Below are 25673 nucleotides of genomic sequence, written 5' to 3'. Positions count from 1 at the left end.
CCACGCGGATGAGTTCGTAAATGAATAATTACAAAATGCACACTATATCTATGAATACATTCCCGATAAATTGGCTCGTTACGAGACTATCAAGAGAAAATGCAATCAAATTTGGTTTCATTCGTTTGAAATTGCAATTGATGCGCTCCATTGGTCATTCGTTCAATTTTGGGGTGATTCATTGTGATTGCACAAATGAAATCGAAATGCGCTCAACTGCAAACAGGGAGGAATGAGTGAACTGTGTGCTTTGTGTCCACCCAGGTATCTTTTGTGCTATGTATCGATTTTATAGAGTTGCTGCCACTCTCTGCTCTGCCAACAGAAAGTGATTCCATCTCCAACCAGCATTATTTTAAGCACAAAGTGCCGTCATTTTGTGCTTCTTGATGTCGTAATTCACTCTACGACTACGACCAAGTGAAATGAAGAGAGAAGGGGAAAAACTTTTATATGCTCAAACACAAGCACAAGCATAATAGCATACTTTCCGGTTGGCTATTTATTCCCGAGATGCAAAGCTTCAATTTTCATTTAGGCTTGAAAAACCAAAAAAAATACACATACCGGAGAAATCTGCTTTTCGAGAAATCTCCACAGAGAAATCTGCTTTTCAAGCGATTTTTGTCTTGCTGAAGTTTTCTCGCCGTGTGTTTATACTTCTTCCGGCCTTATATCTTACGTATGTTACTTGTTGATGTTACTGTTATTGTTGTTGCCGTTTTTCTTTTTCGGAGCGCACAACGTAATCAAAAGATGAACGCTCGGAGAGTGAACTTCATGTCCCTTAATTGTAGGAATAAATGTTTTTATTGTGTGACAAAGTTTCTTCGGTTGTTGCTGTTGTCATTTTCATTATGTTTGCTCTTGACACAGTAATTTTATACTCGTCGCTGTCTCTCGAATTCCATACACACATACTCAATAACGTATACCTTTTTTTCGTTTTTCGAGGGCGGCAAATGCGGAAGAAAAGCCACAAAAATTCTAATGGGATTCACTTTCACGTTTTCATATTCCACACAACCAACTATTGAGCAAAAATGCAAACTTTTCCACCCCAAAAAAACCTTAAATCAGCAACAATAAACTGATATCATATAAAACAAAAGCGATGGCAATTCCATTCACAATACCAAAAGAGAAAACAGAAACACTACAAGGAAATGAATTGATGCGGAAGAAACTTCGGACAAAATATAGCGGGCAATGGCGATGGAATGAGCTTGAGCATCCGGACATTTTTCGATTGGCAAAATATCACACAAGTTTTTGTGTAACAGTCATTCAATAGTTTTAACGTTGGACATCAGTTGCCCGTTGTCGCCACAATGCAAATGCAATTTGAATTCGATATCAGGCCAGTGAGCATTCAGGTTTGTATGCGCTTGCATCGAGTGCAGAAATATCAAGATAAATAAATGTTTGTGTGCAACACTTTAAATTAAATATGAAGAAAAAGTGTGTTCTAAATAATCAACGTTGGAAATTGCGATGGAAGCAGCCAAATGAGTTTGACGTCAGAAAATAAACGAAAGTTGAGAGTGACAGCGTAGCATGTAAATCTCAAAACTGTAACACGGATTGTACGGCGGAGTAAGATACACGGAGAGAAAGCGAGAAAGAGCGAGGGAACGGGACCCGGTACACGAGAAGACGAAGAAAATAACGAGAAGAAAAAGTCGGCTGGCATAACATCAACGCGCTGACATACGTCAAAGGTTCAAGTGGCTGTTTTTGTATATGCGTTTGTTTAATTTGCTCTTTCTCTCATTTTCGATGGGGGCAAAATGCAAAGTTTTCGACCGTGTAAAAGTGTTCAAGCATTACAACAATCTTGTCTCAATAAATTCGTCCATGTTATGTCTTGCACAGTATTTGTATGTGCATGGCAGCGATTGAGAAAGAGAAAGAAACGGGACGGGTGGATAGCGCATGAAAAATGTGTACCGTCGATAGCAAAAAAAGCGAAAGTCTTCTGAATAACACACAGAGTGCGCGTCAAGACGCAAATTTAAATGAAATCCGTAGCATTAAGAAACATAACAACAACACATCTACCCTCAAACGACCGAATCGTACAACACACACTGACAACAATTCGGTAATTGGGCTCGATGTGCAGATTTTCAATGATTTTATTTTTCACTAAAACCACAACGTTTTGGAAGCGAATAGGCGAACATTTGGAAATCGCTTATGGAATCTATTTTAAAGATTAGGCTCCAAACACAAACCTTTGAAGTTAATTGTATTTGATAATTTTCTTCTAAAAATCTCCTTAAGATATGTTCAATCTGTAAAAATAAAACTTCCCATTGAATTTTGTCTTTCCAGATCTTGATAATTTTATTTTAACCTAAAAATGTGTTCCCTTTATCCCGAAAAAAAAAATCGGCCGTATTTCGGGAATTGTCGTTTCAATACGAATGTAAGCATTTGCTAGGCCAATGTACGTAGCATTAATTTTACGGTTGAATATGATTGAAATGATTAAAAATCGTCTACAAACTTGTATTTCTAACGTAACATTCAAGTGCAGCTTGAGGTGTGAATAGAAAATTCAGGTGTTATGTTCACCATTTTCAATTACAGCAAACACTTCAAAAGCTAATTCTGTCATTTCGAGAAAAGCGACAAATCGTCACGTCATTCAAACTAGAAAAAAAAAATGTTTTCAAGTGTGTTTTTAGTGAAGTGTCTGTAAAACACTTAATTTTATGTCATATTCAAAGCGTGTGTATGCCAGAAATGATGCTTTTGTATCTTTCTTTCAACGCATTTCCGAGCTTAATAAATCTCATTGAGCAACGTCATCATCGTCGCCGTACGGTGAATGTATGGGAAAATAAGCGAAGGGATGGAAGTGAGATGCTACTAAAATTAAATAAATTATGCACATGGCAACACAACATCGCCCAACGAAAGGAAAAGAAACAAAAAACACCATTGCAAATGAGAAAAACGTCAGCAAAGGAAATCTCTCTGTTTATTTTTTTCATTCGTTTTCTTCTTCTTGCATTGGCTTGTTGTCGGTTTGTTTCGTTACATTTCGCTAAACTTTTAGTCAATTTTCTCATTATAAATGTACAAGTGCAGCGAACGAAAACGAAGAAATGGCACTTTCGAAATGCGGCAGCCAAAGGAAATGGAAAAAAGGGCTGTTTGTCGATAGTCAGTTTGTGGTGGTCATGGTTGTTGGTTTTTGCATGGATCTTTATGATATTAAATTTCATTAAAGCAAAATCTAGAGCACAATTCTGTGCTGGTGCTGCTGGAGCTTTCACCATCTCTTTTTCATTGCATATCGAACAAAATGTGATGACTGATGGTCCAATGTATAGAATCGTAACTGGGGATTTGCTGGAATCAGTCGGAGCATCAAATGAATTCAAGTTCATTGAAATCACAAACCGGGCAGAGAGAGAGAGAGAGAGAGAGAGAGAGAGAGAGAGAGAGAGAGAGAGCGAATCTGAAGCGACAGAGAGCTTCAAACACACTTGTAAACTTCAGTTGAAAATTGAAACCAACATACGAAAACCAACAGAAAATGGTTTTTTAAAGAACGATAAAATTCTCCGTATGGAAGACTTATTGCATAGTGAGCATCAAAGCATTCTAATCAAACAATCAGTGTGTTCCCGTTTTGAAGCTCTCTCACACACACACACACACACAGCACAGTATATTTCCACTTTGTGCATTCAGTTTGTTATGTCGGAATAATGGCAACGCATATATACACAATTACAGTGTAATCGGGCAACAATCAAACGCCCGTCTCAATAAAATTAAATTAAAAATGAGTCAAATCCGATGGTGATTCGGTTTTGAAAAATACAATCAAGTAATCAAGAGCGTGCGCGGCAAACGTTCGGGAAGTGAAGTCAGTTTTGCCAAATTCAGACGAGAAAAGGCCGGTGTGCTACGGTTGATTTTGTTCTCTTTTTTTTGAATTTCACACTGAATTGGTGGCTCATTTGCAGTATGATTGCATAGCGGCAAAGCGACAGACATTGCCTCATCACTCACACAAAAACACCATTTTAAATGAATATTGCACATCTAATTGTAATGCACACACACATTACATACATCTAATTTGTTTGATAAACCATTCATTCTCTCGCTTAGCTCTCGTCCCGTTCGTATGTCCGCTTGTTTGCTTGTTCGCTCGAATCGCTTGAATTCGCCTTTTTTCTGCTCAATGCGCGCATTTTGTTCATTGCTCCTTTATTTTATTGGCTACATACACATTTGCACATACACCGAACAATACCGAAAATCTAATCCGATTTTATCGTCTATCTTTCGGATAACACATGTTCGGATATAAAGAAGAAAAATAAAGAGCGAACCAAGTGTTACATGTAAATTGTTATGGCAGAGCCAACGATGCGAACGAACGCAACGCAAAACCATGGTTTCGATGTGCCGATCCGAAGCGGATTTTTTTTTCGGTGTACGAACGAACAAAATGACACGAACGAGCGGGCTAACGAGTGCTCGTGTATGTGTTTGTATGTGTGTGCGGCAATTGGCAAATTGGATTCGATATGCGTTGCGACGGCTGGAATATTGATTGTGTCGCCAATTGCAATGAGAGAAACCAACAAAACCAGTGATATTTCCAAATGAAAACAATGACATTTCGATTGATCAAAATAGCCACCGAATCGTGTTGTGTCATCATTTTGGGCCTAATGGAAATGGAAATTCGATTTTTGCCAACACAACGCGAACAACACACAGCACGGACATTTTTTGCTGCATTTGACGTCACCACGGTGAATCTAGGTACGAAAAATATAAATGCCAAAAAAACGTGAAAATAAAATGAAAACGAAAACGGCGTCGGTTTTTATTTCAACAACAGAAAGAACGAATTTCAATCCGAAATTGGAACATTTTATTTATTCATTTCACTTTTGGTTGTTTTGTCACATTTGCTTTAGTTTGATTAAAAAAATTTAAATTCCTAATTGAATCGTTTCTGCGAATGGCAACAATTTCGCGCCATCAAAAGAGGAAACACCAGAAGAGAGAGCGAGAGAAAGAAAAAGAACTCAACAAGTCATGCAACCATCAAAGTCAGTGGCTTTAAGCCACTTTGATCTTTCCAATCCAAAATCATGTAGTTCCCGGTTGAAATGAGCTTTTCTACCAAATTGAATAATGTTTGATCCGATGGAATGTGATGCATCTCGGCTAAATGTGTCGAAATGCACGTCCAATGCATGTAACAATCCAACAATAGACAGGATTGTGTTTGAACCGAAGAAAAAATCATAATTTCGGTTAAGTATTTCGCTAGACTGCACCAAGGGAACGAGAGGGAAAGACCATCCGAAGAGACAGGGTGAAAGACACATTTCACTGTCTAATTGAAAACGGAAATGAAACGAAATCCATAATAAATGCATGTATGAATATTTCAATGCATCAATGGATTGTCCTTTGGTTTGGTGCAGATGGAAAACTCTTTGCATTTCCCGCATTGTAATGTGTTCACCATTCAAAGAGAGAGCCAGAAAAGGAGAGAATGTGCGTGTGTACTAGTATGTCGAAAGGGAGAGAAAAATACTTCTGTAAAATTTTCTTTATCTCTATATTTCCATGTCGAATAGTTTTTCTTGGTTAAAAAGCTTTTAGCTTTTCATCACATCAAATAGTCTATTCGAATTGAATTGGAATTTTGAAAATGCGGATATTTCGTATTAAGGTAAAAGATTTCGAGTCTTTAAAGTGACATTTGAATCCATGGTATGTATTGATATCGACTAAAAACCGAACGCCATGCCAAAAGGAAAGATAGAGACCAGAAATCCCCCAGCGCAACGAATGAAAATGTGGGAAATTGCAATTCGACGGATAAATTCTTGTCTCTTTTTTCATCTTGTTCCATTCAGATTCGCTCGTAAAATAATACAAGCACGAAAGAAATAAGCAAGCGAATGAAAAAAAAACCGTGCAGTGCACGAAGAACGAACTGCGTCTCACATACATGTCGATCAATCGTTTACCATGTTATCGGATGTAAATACTCAATAAACAGCTATATTTCCCATTTTCGCCACACAATCGTCATATAAAAATGTGTGTGTTTTGAGTCTCCTTTTCCATGTTCACTCGTTCGTTCGTACGTTCGCTCAACGAAACGGTCGCTTCTGTCTGTTTTGCTCTCGTATTAAGCACCAAATTGCTTCGAGTTATCGATGCGATCGATGAAATACACACATGAAGTAATGCAATTGAAGAAATGCTTCGTATATTTCGCATAACAATACCGGAATACGGCACGAGAGAGAGAACGTCATGTAGTTGCAAATGATTTTGTGTGTCACGTCGCTTCGTTAGCTCATATCTAGTTTGCATCACTTTCGTTCGACGGAATATAGTCCGGGCTATTGGGTGGATGTGTATGATTGTGTGTGCGCGCACACAACCGAAGCGCTCGATTCAATGAACGAACACTGCGATATTTCGCAGCGACAAATGGATAGAACCAATGAGTCGTACGTGGCACATTTATTTCATTTGCTTCGCTCTCACACACATACACACACAAATTCGCCAGTTGTTTACAGAAGAGATGACAACGCCACCAGTAATACAACTAGAAGAGTTAAACGAGCGAGAAAAACGCACACACACACACACACACACCAAGGATTTTACCCCGAAAACGTCAATGTTTTTGATTTACATAATCCCATCGCAAATTAGCTTCTCCGCTTTCGATATATTACAAAATCGTTTTTGCAATTTTAATGGTGGAATAACTATTCTGACGCCGGATAGGAAGCGAAAAGAAAAAAAAAACACGCGCTACATTCCCATCTAATCCGCGCAAAATAGTGCGAGAAACTATGCGAAAAGCGTTCACACGCACACACAAAAACAACAACAGAAGCAACAAAAAAGCGGCACTTCATCTCATAAATAAGGAACAAGAAACTATAACATCCGACACAAGAGGCATAGGAACGAACCAACGAACATTCGGAGAGAAGACAAAGAACGTGCCACTTATTATTGCTGCAGTAAAATTTTCATTAATTTACAACACTTTATAATTATCCGGAAATTTATTGCTTGGAAACAAACGAAAACTTCCTTTTCGACTGCACGTTTCTCAAAAAAGGGCGGAGGGAGAGTGAGAGAGTGTTGTAAAATGCCGATGCCGTTACCATGTTCCGGTTTGAGTTTGTGCGAAATGCTGATGGTGGGCGACACAAGAGCAAACAAGCGAGGATTGGAGCATGCGAATGCAGTTGTTGGTGTTATGAAGTGTATGTGGATCGGGGTTTATCTAAACGAATTTATTCATTTTAATTATCAATTTTTCAGTGCATAAAACAGTTGAAATCTGTTTCCGGCGGGGAGTTTTTCACCAAAAACCGCTAGTTAGTCAACTTCGGAACTGAGGCTCAAGTCGGTAAGGGTTCTGGCCGGGTTTGGGAAAAATTCGAATAAAGTTGAAAATTAGCGACGATTAAATGAGTTTTAATCAGGCATATTTTTCGGAAAAAGTTAGTTTTGCCAATGGTTTTGAGGACTGTGTTGTACGGATTACGCCGGCAGGTATCACGTGTATGGCATACAATCTCTTTTTCTCTCTGTCTCTCTCTGCCTCCCTCTGCCCCTGTGTGAGTCGTTTTTTTTTGTGTATTTCATCGGTTCAGCAAACTATTGCAAGCGATGCAGCCGAAAATTGAACGCTTCAACAACAATGTGTGCACGTACCATTCCTCAAAATTGCACACACGACATGTCTGCGGAGTGATCGAACGAGTGAACGAAAACAAGGCGAAGGAGAAAATGGTGGGGATTCTCTGTGTATTTTTTTGTGTATTTTTTCAAAAAAAAAATCAGTTTTGATTGCTGCTATTTTTCGTCCACTGAACGGATACATATTCCAGTGTTATTGTTCATCGTTTTTACTTTCTCGCTGGGCCGTCACTCAGGGGCTCGGGCATACAATGCATGCGACTGACGTTTAAAATGTCGGAAAGTTAAAATATTGACCTGGCTGTCATTCAATGTGTTTGCTCATTCGAGTATGCATTCAATCCTCCATGTGGTTCATATGCTCCAATTTTCTTTACATTTTTCACATCATGATCGTTTTTTTTTTTCAGCTGTGCGCTCCACTCGATGCTCTGTGTCCACTCGATGCTCTTCATCGTTGCCGTCGAGTGCGCGTTCGGTACAAAAGTGCGCCACTTTTATTCCGTTTGTGTGTATTTCCGTTTCTACCATTGTCGTCCATTCTAACTGCCAAACTACATATGTTTCGCTTTTTTTCGCATTTCGGCTACATTTTTTTTCTGTTTCGTTTGCATTGCCGATGTTGTTGTTGGTGAGTGCAGATTTTTCTCCCCCTAACAAAAGGAGAGTGTGTATGCGATGGCGAGGGCAAGGGACTTCACCAGGCAAATCGAGCAAATGCCACCGAACGACCAAACAAAACCACCAACAGCATATTATTACAGCATTGAATTGGTGTGGAACGCAACAAGTGGCCGATAACAGTTGGCGTGTGTTATGTTACATTTTGTACGTGTGTGATTGTGATTACGATTGTAGCGCGCTCTCTCTCTCTCTCTCTCTTTATCGCAGCACCAGTGGATGGAGAGATGCTTTCTCTCGCTCTGTGCTGAAATTTTGGGTGAATTATCCGTGAACCATCACGTTTAACTAAATAAATTTGCACGATGGCTGACGAGAGATAAAAATATCTTTAGGTCATCATGTTTATTATTATTATTATTATTATTATTTATTGAAGAAAAAATGGATAATATGTACATTTTTTTACAGTGGTTCATTTGACCAGTCCATATAAAAACTATTTTAGGACCAAACATTTCCAAATCGAAGCTTTGTGTCGGCGAAAAAGAAGTTGGTCACACATCAAAATCAATTTGCTCAATCACTACTGATTTCAGTCAAAAACCCAGTGCTCTTGTGAACAACTCTTGTGTCCATTTGAGTACCATTTTGAAATTGAGAATTTGGAGTGACTTAAACTTTTGCAATACATAAACTTGATTACCATGTACCATGTTGTATTTCAGATGTGCATATTATTCACTCCGATCACAAAATGGATATGTATGTGTTCGAGTAGCAGCAGTTAAGTTCAAAACTCAACGTACTGTATATGAATATTATCTATTCATACGCACATTGTGTGAGAGGCACGCATATGCAATATGCATGCATTCGAAATATGCACACAATTTGTAAATTGGCTGAGATTGCGGCAAGAAAATGAAATCACAAAACTTTTTTTTTTTTACTCCAAATTTCATTGTATAATGTATATGCACAGGGAATGGGAAAGGGAATGGAAGTGGAGATGGGGCCAAATCCAAAATTGGACGAATGGATCTAAATATTTAAATAGCCATGGGTCTAAATATTTGAATAAACGAGCCGTCATCGCTCGCTCGCTCGTTTGCTCACACTCGGAGCAATGATGTGCTACACAATGTACCAACAGATTGAAACCGTAATCAGAAAATGGCAATTTGCCAAAAAATGACTTTTTATATTGTAACTTGTTCTCGGTGTATTCTGGTTTATTTCTGTTATTCTTTTTTTCCCCCTCTCTGTTCGAGCGAACAAAAATAATAACATTATCAACGGCTGAAAAATGAAATTGACCATGATACAATTCATTTTATTCGCTCTGCTGCAAACACGAATTTTTGCCGATTTCTGACTCTTTTTTCTCGTTCGTCAGTGTTGCCGCATCGCCGAAATATAGCCGGAAGTGGCCATTTTTTTCCGTGTGCATTACACGATGAAACGTATTGTGATGCGAAGCAATCAACTGATATATTTTCCACAAAAATAACTGTTAATTTTAGTTTCTATAAAATCTGTAATTTTCAGTTAAAAACTTCTTCGAATTGAAATGAAGCGCCGAACCAAATTACTTATTGTAATTAATTGTAGCAGATACTCATTGCGGCATTTCGCCTTGAATTTTCGCTGTTAATTTAAAATCGAGTTCGCAACGAACACTAAAATACTATTTCTCTCTGTGCCCTTTTTTCTCTATCTCACTCTTTTTCATTCCCAGTTTTTCATTCAAAGAGTAAAGTGTTCTCTGGATGCTTCCTGCCTCTCGCTCTCATTCAGGCTCACTCACTTGTTATCTCTTTTGCACTCTCTTATTCAATCTCTTTGCCACGAGAAAATAGCAATCCTCTTTATTCGTTTGCCACGTTCAGCAACTTCGTTTTCGCCATATCGTTTGCTATCCGACGAAAAGTTCTCGTAAATAATCTCATAACATGGAGACAGAGTGTAGCGAAAAGTGGCGGTTGTTTGTTGCTTTCACTCTTTCTCGCTTTGTCTATCTCTCTCTCTCTCTCGCTTTCTCTCTCTCTCTGGTGCACAATTCAGATATGCAAAGTTTTCGCATTGTGTGAATGAGTATGTATTTGTCTCTTTAAACACATTTTCTCTTTGTATATTGTATGGCATTTTGCGAGGCGGCGATTTTGTGTTAGAGAAAAACGTCCTTTTCTCTCTTTCGTCTTTCTCTCTCACGAGCCCCAGTCATTTTATTCAAAAACTGATTGTGAAACATAAAATCCTCATTTCCATTATATTAAACATTTGCACTCTGCCTCTCTCTCTTTTGCTCTTGCTCGCTGCACGAAAAATGTCAGATTGTTTAGCCGGTTTTCGGCATTCGGCCGCATTTTGCAAGCGGCAAGCATAATTTGTGCTAAGTTTAATGTGCTCCAGTTTTTGATAAATGCCTTATAGTTTCGTGTATGCCAACAGTTAAAACTACTTGCAAATTACTCGAAAGCCAAAAAGTGCCTCCTCTCATATTCACTAATTTTGGTGTCTCTCTCTCTCTCTCTCTCTCTCTCTCTCTCTTTTTCTCTCTATCTCTCTGTCTCTATCTCTATCTCTATATCTGTATCTCCTCGTCTGTCTCTGGGCACTTTCTTGCACCATTCTAATCTGCATTTTAATTCGACATTTACTCGCATTCACCAGCAACGACTTCTATCTAGTCAATGTTCTGTTATTGCTGTTGTTTTTGCCGCAAAATGGCCCGAGTCGATGTGTGTGTGCCTGTGTGCTTGATAGAAAGAGAAGTGTTTAAGAGCTTCAAAGAGAAAAGTGCCAAACGACTAATTTTCTAATGAGCCTTTTCAAATAGTTTTCCAGCTTGAGCTTTGTTGTTAGTTGGCTGTTGATGGCTGAACGAAAAATGCCAGCCATTGGCTCGTTCAACAATTACTACAAAACATCATAAACAGACATCCGGATTCCGATTTCTATTCACAAACACAAACACAAACACACACATACATGATTTCGGCGGACCCGCATAGCAAACAAGGATAGCCATTTTAAAAGCAAGAGCAAGAAACGGCATTTGAAATAAGAATGAAACGAAGAGACGATTCCAAGCATGAATTTGAATGGAGAGTGAAGAAGAGAAAATGGCAATGTGCGCTATGCATTAGGCCGGGAGACATATTACCTTTCATCAATTGATGATTATATTCAGTTCAGCCGAAGCGTAAGATCAAACATACACAAAAGGCCGGCTTCGCAATTCAAATGCTGCATGATTTTGATATATTGTATTTACGGTTGGAGAATAGTAAGATATGCACATGACCACTTTATACTGTCGATCCGATTCAATTCAAGTATCACGACGAACGCAAAGACGTAAATGATGAACGAATTGAGAACTGATGTGCGTAAGCAGCAACCAAAATAGATATTCTTCGGCTACTGCTGCTGTACATTCTTTTGCTAATTTACCGGAAATAATTGTTTAATTTGATGAAATTAATCACATGATTTTTCGGTTCGTTTGGATTTCTCAAAAATATATTTCAAACGATTTTCGGAGCAATTCGAAGTGAAGGCTTTTCTTTACGGTTGGCATTTAAAATAGTGGGCTATTCGTATGCCCACTATATTTTTTGGATGGTTTTTTTTTGGTTAGTTCTCGGTAAAATTTGTATCATTCCTAATGCTCCCCTTTTGTTTTTGACCTATTTTTTCCTGATTTGTACGGGCTCTAACCACAAACATGCCATTCTACTAACACATATCCATTATTTAGGCCAAGAATTGGACACGGCACTGTTGTTTACTCTCACTCACTCACTCACTCTTGTTCTCGTTCTCGTTCTCTCTCCTTTTTTTTCATTCATTGGCTCTGGCTCTAGCTCTTAGCCATTGAACAAACGTCGATGGAATATTCACGAGCGCTTTTCACATTTCTCTGTGTATTTACTGCATTACATTTGCCTGCAAATTTCATTAGTTGCTGTTCGTTGTGCCGGTTGTTTGTTCGTTACATTGGTGTTCGGTCGATGGCACATAAAGTATGTGTTGGTTGGTGCTTCAGACAATGAAAATAGCATGGCATGCAGGGCATCTGAGCCATTTTTCTCTCTCTCTCTTCCTTCCCATCGTAACGGTAGCGGAGAGAAGAAGCGCAAAAAAAAAATGTGGCACGGTCAGAGAAAATGCTTGAGAAAAAGGAGTTGCAAGCTGAAACGAGAAAGAGAACGCGAGAGCGAGCCTCAACTCATAAATAACATATTCACTGCCGTTGTCGCACATTGTTGTCGAGCACAAAGTTAGGAAAAAATACGAACGAAAGAAGAAAAAAACACTAGTACGTACATGCATACCTGCTCTATCTCGGGTTGCAATGCAGCAGCACCCGCGTACGCCATCGAACGTTGAATGAAGCTCGCAGCTATATTCAAGCTTTCTATCTCGATTTCGTTGTCCATAAATTCTATGAGCAATATTTTCGCCCGCAGAAATACCGACCGAACAGAAAATCGACAACCGAAAGAAAAAAAAATTGCACACCCGATTCACCAAATTCACCGAAGAGGTCGAAGGAGCTGGGCAATCTTATGAAATAGCAAAATTTGACGACATTCTAAAGACGACCGCGGCGATATGATCGCTGAAATTGAATAGACGCCTCTTTGGTTTGGTTTGTTTGGCTGGCAGAACGTGTGTTTAGCCACAGTCTCGACAAGAGAGAGAAAATTGACGAGAGAGAGAGAGAGAGTGAATAAAAGAGAGAGAGTGAGAGAGATGGCTGCATTCACCATTCGTTTAATTGATAGGAACACTGGCACATAGGGCAAACAAAAACCATGCTAGAAAAGAACCTAAATACTAGCAACTGACGTAAAATTGGTTATTATCAAAGCATATTTGAAACGCCAGGAATTTATAATAACTTGGAGCATTTTTTTTCTCTTCTTCGCATATTTTGCTTCTTTTTTTTCTTTGAAAATCATCTACAGGAAGTTTGTTACGCGAACATATTATTAACTTGCTTTTCCCGCATTGATTTGATTGCGACAAAACGTCATCAATTCGACACAGTTGCAATAAAGTGCAAATGATAAAAAGAATTCGCTGTGAATGGTATTCCTTCGTTCTACCTGCTGACGAGAGATCTAGAGCTAGAGGGAAATGAAACGAAAAGCACAGCAAAATGTCAACATTTCTCGGATTCACAATCTCGGAATGAAATCAACAACTCGCTCAACTGTTACAAACTCTGTTCCGCTCTTGAAGATGACAACGACAGCACACGAACAAAGTCGTTTGATTCGAAACTTTTGTTTCCATTTATTGCACCGATTTTTGAAGCAGAAGAACATGGGTCTGAATGAGTGTCTGTCTTCTGGTTATGTCTGCAGCTCCGATTCTTTTCATTACTTCATTTCTTTTTTCGTTCTCTTTTTCACTTCTATGAAATCAGTCTATCGCATTATGAAATTCTTCGTCGAAATGATCGCAAACTTTCCCCCTTCTCACGGTGCAACTAAACTCAATAACAGTAGAATTTTCAAATCTCTCAACTAATTGAAATGGAATTCCATTACATCGACAGAAGACATTGTAATGGCCTCGATTTCATCTCGTCTTAATCTTATCCGTCCTACAAAAACCGAAATGTAATTATTTCAATAAAAGCGACAATGCACGGAACGCTGAAGAGCGCAGAGCGAAACACAAACGCAACATCTTAGCCATTAATTTAATTATTTGGTTGTTTAAGCATTTGACATAATGGTCAATCAGTGAATAGTTACGGCAAGGATTTGTTAACCCTGTTTCTACCAGCGTCCTATTTATAGGATACGAAAATTGCCGATTTTTTTATGACTTATTTTAGATTTTCTTCTATCCTGATCAAATGGCTTGGAATTTTCAAATGCCGTTTTGCATGTGTGTTGGAAAAGGTTTTTCCAGGTTTTCAAGGTTTTCCAACTTACAGTTTTCCGGAAAATGCCAAAAAATTGTGAAAATTTAAAACGTGTCGAAAAATTCTGAAACTTTGTGAAAATCATATTTGAGCTCTCAGAAGTATGTCACCTAAATTTCATCAAAAAATTCGAAAAAAAACCTTTGGTAGAAAATGGGTTAAGGACAAAACAATTTTCCCACGACGAATGAACGGAAATGGGTGATTTTATACACATATGCGAAATGGAAAAGTAAAATGAAGGGAATGAAAAAAAAAAGAACAAAAGCATTAGAAGTGCACAAATGTGGAATGGTGATGACGCTTAATTCATGCTTTCTAAAAAAAAATGTGGATGCTTTTCGCGTATCTGCACATGATGATTCGCAATGTAAAGCGTCCAATGGATGCCGTCCATTGTATTTGTCAATTGGTCGAACATGTCGAACGAAATTTCCATTTATCGTATATGTTTTCCATCGATAAATGCCAGTGGAGCGATACACTCAGTCAACTGAATGCCAACGAATGCACATTCCACGCAAATTTCATGTTCCATGCTAATTTGTTGATAGTGTTTTTTTGTTTCTCGTCGCTCGATGAAAATCCATTTGATGTAATTGCATTAATGTAATATGAAAATAAAGCTCGAAAAATGAAATCAAGTGAATTCAATCCATGAACATGAGACAAAACAAAATACAAGCACAATCGATTGCATATATGTATGCAAATGAGAGTTTTAAAGCTAAGGTTAACGGGAGGAGAAAAAAAAATTGGCTTGTAAATAAAGACAAAATTTAAAAAAAAACCAAAAAAAAAGAGGAAATATGTTTGAAAGCGAATGAACGACAAGGTTTTAATGCTCTTATAAATATCGAATGAAAAACGTATTCCCAATGTTTTATTTTCATTATCTCGTATTTTTTTTTAACTAGTCAAAATTTAAATACATCGATGCAAAAAAAAACGACGCATGTGAAACAAAAAAATAAGGAATTCATTTGCAATATGCCGAATAAAATCACAAACAAGAGCCAATGAAAAACAAAACATTATACGATGAATAACAAAAAAATACACAGCAACGTTAAGTAAATGGTAAGGGTATGAGAGAAAGAGAAAGAAAAAAAAACTGTACACACGCGCACACGGACAAATGTAAAATGCAACAGAATAGAAATAAAAATGAATGGACAGAAAACCAAAAAGCATAACACAAACAAAAACAAACAAAAACAAACAAAATTTTTAAGAAGAACAGAAATAAGAATACTCACAAAGACCATTTGTACTGTCTGGCGCTGTATTTAACGAGAAAATAATGGAAACAATATTGTATTTTTTTAGTCTCGTTTTACATTCACACCATTTCGAATTAGTATAAATAGTTGTTGATACAGAAGAGAAAACACAAAAAAAAAAATTAAACCCAAGATGTGGATAATGTTCGCGATTCGCTTAGATTCATAGATCTAGGTTTTTGTTGTTTAATATTTTATATTTTCTCCTTTTTTGCTATGGATGCGGATTTTTAGGCGCGTCGTTTGCAAGCACATTCCATGCAGAATGAATTTGTAGAACATATCCTTTATTACTTTCCTCGTTGAATGGCATTTAGTGAATGCATTTTAAATTGAATCATGGCCACAATTTAGCTTCGGCCCAGCCCATGCCTCGGTTCATGACGAGCTTTCACATGTTTTATTGACCATTTGCTTAATTTATGCACCATTTTGCTACTGTTTCTACGCCATTGTAAGTATACTATTGTTCTTTAGGTTGATTGTGTTTCTTGAGCACAATGTAATTTCTACAGCGGCTTCACTTGTGCCTTGGTCAGGTTGCGACTGCACTGGTACCATGGCACTAGAAATAGACCATGCGGTCTTTCGAAGTTCATGCGGTACCATTTCACATAGAAACGTGTGATGAAACGCGAACTCGAGATGTACGATTTATAACCGAAAAATTATTAGTTTAATTATCATTGCAATGCATTACCACATGAAAGCACATTTCAAATGGCATAACAAAGGAAATTGAACTGACAGTAAATCATGGGTTTTTAAATGAAAATCCAAGCGTGATTTTCAATCAGTTAGACTTTATTCGAGAGTTAGCCTTTTTTCCTCTCTAGCAATGCGTACAAATTTTGTGAACTTTTAAACAGTGATGCCTAAAAGTTTTTTTAAAGCATTTTTTATAATTAATACAGTTTTCATACATTTCGTCTGAGGTTTTCCACATCATTTTTTTCAAATGTGGCACACGCAGGAAGTTTCAGCTGGAGTTCGTTTTGTTAAATTAATACAATTGTTTAAGCTGTTTTCCATAATTTTCTTTCTTTTGTCGAATACTTTTCATTATCTTCTTGTATCGTCTCTAAATAAGTTTCATTGGCGGAGAGTCGAGGGTCATTGGGTGTCTAGTGTTTTTGGCCAGTTGAAAAAAAAACTTCACATTTCAGCTGCGTTTATTGTGTGCTGACTTTTTGATACGTCGCTAACAGATTGAAGCGGTATTGGGCAGACTATCGTGACGAATGTGCGAATAAATGATGGCAAAAAAAAATATGCAAATTGCTTTATTTGGTGGAAAATCATTGAATTTTTTCGTCTTAGCCGTTCGTCGAACGTGTGTTATGGCAAATGGATCCTATTACTTTGTCTGTTGTTTTAATTTTTTTTCTTTGCCTTTAAATTGTATTCACATTTCAACGGACACCCTCTTTCCTAAAATTCGAAACAAATGATAAAACACATCGAATTTGTTCGTTCGAAACGACGAAGTGAACAGAAACACGGATCAAAATTCCATTTAGTCGCCGGAGATTTTCCGTACGTAGAGAGATTCTTCTTTTTTTGCTCGACCATAGCCGCATCGCATCTTATAAAAGGTAAGTGAAACGATACGATAAAAAGATAAGAAAGAAACATGCAAAAGAAGCACATTACATTCACATGAACGCATTGCTGTCGAATGGGACGGCCGAACGAAAAGCTCAACAGAAAATCAGTCGACGAGAACACACACGCAAGAAAATAAAATGGAAAAAAAACGAGAGAAAAATGAAGCATTTGAGCAATAAGCAAAGAAACTGGCGGAAAACAATTTACTTGTATTTATTTAATGGTTCTAATTTGGTTTGAAGCAGCAGCAATGCTGATGCCAGACGTTGAAACAAAACAACGACAATGACGAGAGAACGAAAAACCCTCCACAAAGAGAAGAGCGAGTCCGTGCATGACCTATGTGCGCCCATTTCAAAATGTTGAAAGCAATAAGCTGCGGATGATCGGAAAAGACATTTTAACAAATACAAAAGAAGCCATTAAACGATACACACAAACTGATGATGTCGACATGGTTGCGGATCGGCACGGAGTGGTGGAGTTGTCTGTGTTGTTTGATACAATATTTACATTGAAACGGTCCAGAAACCGTGAACAACGGCAACTGTCATCGATATTCACGTGCTTTTTAGTGATGTAACTACAACAACAGAAGAAAAAAACTCGTAAGAAACAATGTCTTTTCAAACACAAACACTATTTCCTTTTGTGTTCTTCTGAAGAGCCAAATGAAGGTGCTTCACTTGAATTCATCGACTGAACTAACATTAATTTCGTTTTGTGATGGTCGTAAAATGACAATGTGCCATCGTGCACACCACAAAGCCATCTGCAGAATGTTAAGTCTATAGAGAGAGAAAATGTGCTTTTATCATCGTCATTGGACCGTGTAGCTGTGCTGGTGCAGGTGATGTAATTTTAATTATTTTTTATCTAGTTGAAAATGGGATGGCATCTGCCGCACTCTCTTTGTGTGCTGTGTGTGTCACACGTGTGCAACCTGTCTCACCAGGATATATTTATGAGGTGTAGTTTGATCTGGCGCGCAAGTGTTTTTTACCTGGTATTTTCACAGCTTCGGTATGTATGAAGACGAACGGCGTAGATCCCCCCAACCACCCGATCCACACACACATACACACACTTTTCCAAAGTGCAATTTCAAAAAGAAAATTCAACGCTTCAGTGGAAATTCTACGAAGGAATAGCACACACTTACAATTATGTGACCTTTTTCGGGTTTGTTTTACGCCATAATACACACACATTTTTCGCAAAGCACCGGATTACGCGCGACTTCAATCAGACTTTTCCATAATAGCATGTAAATATATATCAATCAACCTTTTCTTTTCGCGAACATTTTGAGCAGCTAAAAGCGCTTTTTTTTTCTACGCGCACACATATGTTCGGTTGGTTTATCGGGGTGAAAGAAAAGCAAAATTCCGGTCTATTCGAAAAAAAAGCTCTTTTAATTAGACCATGATTCAATGCATGAAAAAAAAAGTAACAGTAGCATTTTTTTTTTGTGACAGCGATGCGGTGCGTTAAGTGAAAAATGAAATTTCCGCCGTCTGGCGCAGGAAATAAATCCATTTCAAAGATGAAATGGCATTTCATTTGCTTGTGAGAGAGTGAAAATGCAAGAGGTTTTTCGCCTTATTTACACACTCTGTCTCTCAATATTTTCAATCGATAAACGGTTTCTGTCTATCGATTCAGTCAGTCGTTGGCTTTTTTTGCGAAAGATATTTTATGCGTTTTACATTTTAAATCTGTTTGCGGATAAGATTCTACTTCATTCCCATTCTTCTCTGTGGTTTTGCAAATATGTGTTAGAGAGAGAGAGAGACAGCAGTTCTCGAGTCATCTCTAACTCACGCACCCACGCGTTCGCGCGAACGCTCCAACATCCAATTTTCACCATAACAGTGTAAACGGAATTAATGCATAAAATTCCATTCGCCTCACTCACAAACATCAGAAGAAACGAGACCAAAATAAAATGAAATAAAAATAGTTTTACGCGAATGCAGTACGATTTATCATAACGGCGAAGAAGATCCGTTTTCGAACATCATTTATTTAAAGGCTAAATGGCATGAAATAAATGTTTGAAATGGAAAGGCACAGGCGGGAAAAAGAAAAAAAAATAAATAAAACGCCAAGACACGCGACAGATTTACTTTTTCTTCGTCTGTTTTTATTCCCTGCACTGTTTCTACTGTGTGTGTTTCTCTCACCCGAGACAGAGTAAGAGAGACACATACATAGAGAGACAGCGAACGTGAAAACAAATAACGAGAGAAACCAACGTCGAAAAGGTGAACTAAATGGGAATTTACGATAAAAATGGATGGATTTCGAAATTGAATGAACGACGACGACCGAGACTCAAATGAAAAATGAAATGAAAAAAAAAAACCAAACCGAAGAGAAGAAGAGAATACCTAGCGAGTGAATGCGAAGAGAAATAAATCGGGTAAGGACAAGGGGAAGCTTGATATAACTGGAAACAGGGCAAAAAATATCAAAATAAAAACATAAACGAGGCAAAAAAAAAGATCTCGAAAAATCATACCTGTGTTAAAGTCGACGCTAAACTCCTCAAGTTCGTTTCCTTTAACGATCGTATAAATTAATTTACGTCCTAGGGGACTTTCAGCTTGGATTGCCACTGACAACGGTGTGTGTAATTCAATATTCTCTGGTACAATATCTGAGTAAAATTGCTTGCTAAAAACTGGCATTGATTTATCGATTACCTGCGGTTTTTACCCATTGATTTGTTGTCGTTGTTATTGTTGGCCATCCGAAGGATTTCATTATGTGTTGTTGTTGTTGTTGTTGGTTGAATCCATTGGGTGCATCGAGTTGGTGTCATCGTTGTCGTTGGTGCAAATCAGGCATAGTGAGAGAGAGAGAGAGTGGCCGTTTATCATACGTTTATCACGTTGAATTGCATTTTATTCCACCATTACATCGGCACATCGATGAAAAATTGCAGCGTACATGAATATCGGCCGAAGTTCACGATTCACCAGCAACGAACATAAAAAGGAAGAGAAAAAAAATCATCGATAAGTAAGTGATTTATCAAAAGGAGAAAAAATAAATTCAAGGAAGAAGCAGTATGGAATAAGTGGTAGTTCTACATTGATAACTAGTTCAGTTCCATATATATGAGTTCAGTATTATGCTGGCAGCCCACGGAATGTGTTCACCACGTTAAAGCTTCGAAATAGTTTATGTTATCATCTTCGGTTTAGATTCAATTTCGTATCAATGTGGAAAATATTACTTGAAAAACTTTGAAATTTTCAATGTTCCCACCAACGAAATGGAACATTTCCCTCGGAAAATGCCAAAGCAGAAGAAGAAAAAGCAGCAACAGCAACGGTAGAAAAATAAAAACACGCTACAAAATGTTAATCGAATTGAGTTAGATTAAGTTGCGTTTCATTTTCCAATTTGAATGCTGTTGTTCCCCGCGCGTGTGTATGTGTGTGTGTTTGTGTACACGGAATTGTTTGTCGAATGTAATTAATGTGCTTTGCGTGTGCATTATGCCTAGCGATAAAACAACAAAGAGAACGAGCGAGCGAGTTAGTGCTCTAAATTGCCGATTTATCGGAAATGAAGTGAGAATAGAGCAATGTGTGGACGGTTCAAATCGAATAATCGTTACGTTTCAAATATCATCAAAATGAATGCATTCGATATTCGAGCGAACCATCATCATCATCATTATCATCATCACCACTATTATCATCAGTCAGCAGCTCTCTCCATGTCAATGGGGTTTTGTGTATTTTGTCAAAATATCGGAAATCCCAATGATATAATTCCCAAATAAACTGTTGACATAATACAAACCATTAGTTTTATGATTTTCGAAGCGGTTCATTTGGTTTGCATGCGTGTGTATGAGAATATGGCGTTTTGGTCTCGCTCTCTCTCTCTCTGTGTGTGTTATTTTTCTGGTTTTAAACATCACGTTCGATTCACGGTGTGTTCGGTGGAGTTGTCAATCGCTTGTAATATTTTATCATGGTCATCATAAAAAATTTAATTAATGCGATTGTTGATGGGTTTATGGAAGAGCGAACAAGCGAATGGCAATGGATGAATGGTGAATGAGTCGTGCGCGAAAATGTGTCGCATAAAATCAATTACATGCATTTTCACAAGTGCTTTTGGGGCTATCGGGTGCTAGAAAACATGGCATTTCACATGTAAATGAACCCATTCCCCAATCTTCGATCAGTGATGAACCACATGCTACAACACACACACACACACACACACACACATCCGTGATGTCAATGAATATTTTATGGACATCGTGCACGACATACACTTACACTCGTGCAGATTTCCACGGTTTTATGGAAGACAATTGAAGAAGAATATATTTAATTAACCGTACAAAACTTTATTCAAACACGTTATTTATTAATTGCACGGTGTTTTTCGCCTTTTATTTGTTTTTCCACCCGCAACATCGATTGCATGCCAAGCTTTGAAATTATGCTTGGATATTGGATTACTTCAACCGCCACTTAAAAGTAATAGAACAAACAGAATGCCAAGGGGAGAGACACCAACGCTAGTTTCACTAATTTATTCAATTGTTCCTTATTGTTGCTATTTTTTGCTAATATTTTCTATGTGCAACGTGACAGTTTGACAGTTCATGTACAAGTTCCATTCATCAAGTTATTGTTGTTTGCTTGGAAAGAAAGCAAAAAATTATATTTTGGTAATTTTTCTAATCTTATTTCATAGAAAAGAACCAATCGTTCCATTTAATTTCATAAAATAACTCGGTTCTATACGGTTAAAAACAGTAAATAACAAATCGCTATTTATTCAATAATATTGCTATTTTTTTGCTATTTTTGCTATTTTCTTCTAGTATTTATATGAACTTCAAAAAAAAATAGCTAATGGTGTCTAACCCCATGCAGAATTCATTCGATTATTTTTACCGTTCGAAAATCATCATCTGTCTTTAAGCACTTTATGTTCGGCTCAAAATTAACTGGCCGCTGGGATATGTATGGTTGAAAGCCTTTTGTTGATCAAAATTAAGTTTTTCAAGTATATTTAAACACTTGAACTTTGTTCATCAGTGACCGAATCACAATGCACCATGGATTTTGGCATCATTAGTTTGTCTCTTGGCAAAACAACAACAACAACAAAAAAGTCATTTACTCGAGCGCTACACATCTTTTATACACACTATGGCAACAGTCAACAAAATGAATATTGCAATTGCATTTGTGGAAAACAAAAGCTTTTTTGATTCTTGGAAATTGGAATTTCGTGTGCACGGGTGCGCGTAGCGTGTACACACTTTTTCCACATGCAAATAGTTTGCGAAATGTAAATAGATATGAAAATCAACTCGCTCTCTTTCTTCATTTATTTGTTTGCTAGCTCATTCCCGCCAAATTCGATGCCGAAACGCATCACATTTCATGTGAAACACTCAAACTGTTTTTCAAACAGTCAACACTGTATGCGGATGTGGATGTGGATGAGTGAAGTGAAAATGTTGAAAACACATTTCCATTAAAATGTTGAACTCAAATAAATTGCAAACCATTCTCAAAAACTAAAACTTTCAACGAAATTGTAAATAATTGAAAATGTGATACATTTGGCAGTGTCAATGTTTGTTACCAGTGCCACAGCAATACATCATATTATTTCACCTCTGCTTTCTAGTTAGCACACGGCGCTTACAACGGTCATATTAACTCAATTTTTTTTGCAGTGCTTTTCTCTTTGTCTTTTCACATTCACATTTTCTCGTTCGCTCTCTCCATCTCTCTCTCTCTCTCTCTCTCTCTCTCTCTCTCTCTCTCTCTCTCTGTGTGTGTGTGTGTGTGTCTCACATACACATTTTCCATCTTTTTCGCTCATTTTACCGTTTTTCCGAAGCTTTTTTCTGTTTCTCCTCGCTTTTCCGACCTTTTGCAAAGTTTTTTCATTGCGTAGAGAAAATAGAGAACGAGAAAGCGATTGAGTTATGCACTTCATGAAAGAGTGAGCAAATGAGTGGAAGAGGGAACGTAAAAGAGAGAAGAAAAAAAATCGAAATCAAATTCGCGTTCGTCATTATAATTACTGCGAAAAATGGACTGTATTGTCTTTATATGTATGATAAATTAAGCGATTTTATGACGATATTTTTTTTTCTCTGTCGTTATCCATGGATTTTGTCATCGTTGAGATCAAACGGTAAAAATTCAAGTGGTGTTGTTGAACAAATTCCATAATTAGCTTCAATACAGACAAGAGTGGAAAAAAAAGTACGAAATTGAGAGAGAGAAAAAAATAAACTAAAATACATACCTTAACATGAACGGTAACATCGGTGGAGCATGGTGTAATGCCACCATCATAAGCTGCAATTAGCAATTCAAAATCCCTGTTATGTCCTTCGAGTGTTTGCTTGAGTGTCACTTCACCGGTTTTACGATCAACTTTGAACAGTTCACCGTGGCCGCGCTTCATCTCGTACCGTACCTCACCGTTTTCATAGCTATCCGCATCCAGTGCATGCACTTTGGTAATCAGTGAACTGCGCTCAGCATCCACTGACACAATTGCATAATATGGTAAATTGACAAACATCGGGCAATTATCGTTGATATCAAGAATTGTAACATTCACAATGACATGGGCCACGCGTGGCTTTTCACGATACGCCGCATATGACCGGGCTTCAACAATAAGCTCATGATTTTGCTGTTGTTCACGATCAAATCGAATGCCCGTTGTAACCACAGCGCCTGATGTTAAACCAATGCGAAACATATCGGTCGGATTGAGTAGACGGAATTCGATGTGTTCATTTAGCGCGGCACCGATTACATTCACCACCGTAACGGTTGTGATTTTCGTTGAATTCTCCAAAATTGATCCCTCATAGATTGGCTTCTGGAATACCAAACCCGAATTTTCGGATGTTTCAACGCGAACATTCACCGTTGCCGTATTAGTGTACTTGCCATCGGTAACACGAACTTGTAACTTGTAAAATTCATCAATGTGTTCGATATTCCTGTTGGGGAAAATGAAAGAGGAGAGAAGAAAAAAATCAGTATACGAAATAACAAGTGCTTAATACATCGAGCAGCAGTTTCCTGGGGAAGTTTATTAAAAAGTTCAATCGTTTATTTGGTGTTGTTGTTTTTAGAGCAAACTAACGCTTTTCCATCACTTTGTTAGCGATAATTTCATCCGAACAACCACAACGCAGCGATATCGAAAGCGTGAAGCAGAAAATAAAAAAAAACTAGTTTTTACCATCGATTAACTCGATATACATGCACATGAAGTTCGAGTGTTCGAGAGACGGTGGGAGGTGGGGTATGTTTCGATAAACGAAAAAAAACTCAATATACAGATACACACACATCATTTCTATTGGAATTTAATCTATTTGATAGAATGCATCACGTATTCGATTAGTCATAAGTTATCCCAATGGCAGTGTTACCTCAAAAAAATAGCAACAACAACACCAAGCGTTGGCTTTGACGATGAAACATTTTTATAGTCGATTGCATTCTCGAACTTTATTTGAGGTCGTCCTCATGAGATGATGAACATGACGAGCGCATCGAATGAAATCAGCACAAATTTTTTTACGATGCACGAAAGAAAAAGAAAACAACAACAACGCAACGCTATAGATACTTATAGTCCTTTTAGAGTGTGTGTGTGTGTGTCTTTTTTCTTTATATATTGTTGTTCGTGGTGGATGTCAAAGGCAATCCATCTTATGATATTTGTGTGTGTATGTTTTTCATCAATTGATGCTTGTTGGAACAAAGAGCAAACATCGAACAACTCAAGCCATCTCTCTCTCTTCTTTTTCCTCGAAAAACTCGAAGGCAATGTCCGTATTGTGCTATCGCTTGCAAAAACAATGGGAAATACGTGTGTATGTGTGTGAAGGAGGGAGAGAGTCGAGTCGAAATTAGCAATCGAAATTCGATTTAAACGATGTGATGTTCAACAAGAGAATACTCTTGTCTAATGCAATCGTTCGCGTTTCCTTTGATGTTTTCGTACGAACAATTTTTCGACTCTTCAAATTGCCATTTGTGCATGAGTTTTGATGTTGGTTTTTGCGCTTTTCCCAATATCAAAAATGGTGAAATGATTTGCGAGTGAATCGAAGCTAAAAGTATCAAAAGCTCATTCGTTCGTTTCGCTTGATGTGCGTACATGAAAGCGATGCCAAAACCCTTTTATTGAGCACACACATACATTCATTGGGCAGCATGATCATATTTGTATCAATCAAATCTACGTGGAATCTATATCTTACAAATGTATCGAATATTGACGCATACACACTGGGAATTTCGGTGTGCTTGTTGCTTTTGGAATTAATTTTTTTTGGGCGCTTTCCAACTGTTTCTGACTGTGTCATGGATCGTTTTATTCTAGATTTTGGAGTGCTTTAGTGTGTGTGTTGTGTGCGATAGCTGTTGATGAAAACTAAACACCTT

General features: G+C 37.7%; 1 protein-coding gene across 3 annotated transcripts in view; it reads right to left on the bottom strand.

Moving 5' to 3' along the window:
* LOC129573528 (fat-like cadherin-related tumor suppressor homolog) overlaps window positions 1-25673 on the bottom strand; it is a 153516-nt gene that overhangs the window by 27732 nt on the left and 100111 nt on the right. For 2 of the 3 annotated variants that reach the window (XM_055454129.1, XM_055454128.1), the window contains exons 17-19: window positions 23503-24214; window positions 19718-19901; window positions 15562-15585 (exon numbers count right to left, since the gene is read on the bottom strand). In XM_055454129.1, coding sequence (XP_055310104.1) covers window positions 15562-15585; window positions 19718-19901; window positions 23503-24214 — 920 coding nt within the window. The remainder of the gene's footprint in view (window positions 1-15561; window positions 15586-19717; window positions 19902-23502; window positions 24215-25673) is intronic. The other variant, XM_055454130.1, reaches the window with a different exon arrangement.

This window comes from Sitodiplosis mosellana, unplaced genomic scaffold, assembly GCF_009176505.1.
Source record: "Sitodiplosis mosellana isolate CC-2019 unplaced genomic scaffold, AAFC_SMos_1.0 Smas_scaffold_6099, whole genome shotgun sequence".
NCBI classification, from domain to species: Eukaryota; Metazoa; Arthropoda; class Insecta; order Diptera; family Cecidomyiidae; genus Sitodiplosis; species Sitodiplosis mosellana.
The sequence above is the reverse complement of the archived record's forward strand: the minus strand, read 5'-3'. Positions and strand labels throughout refer to the sequence as shown.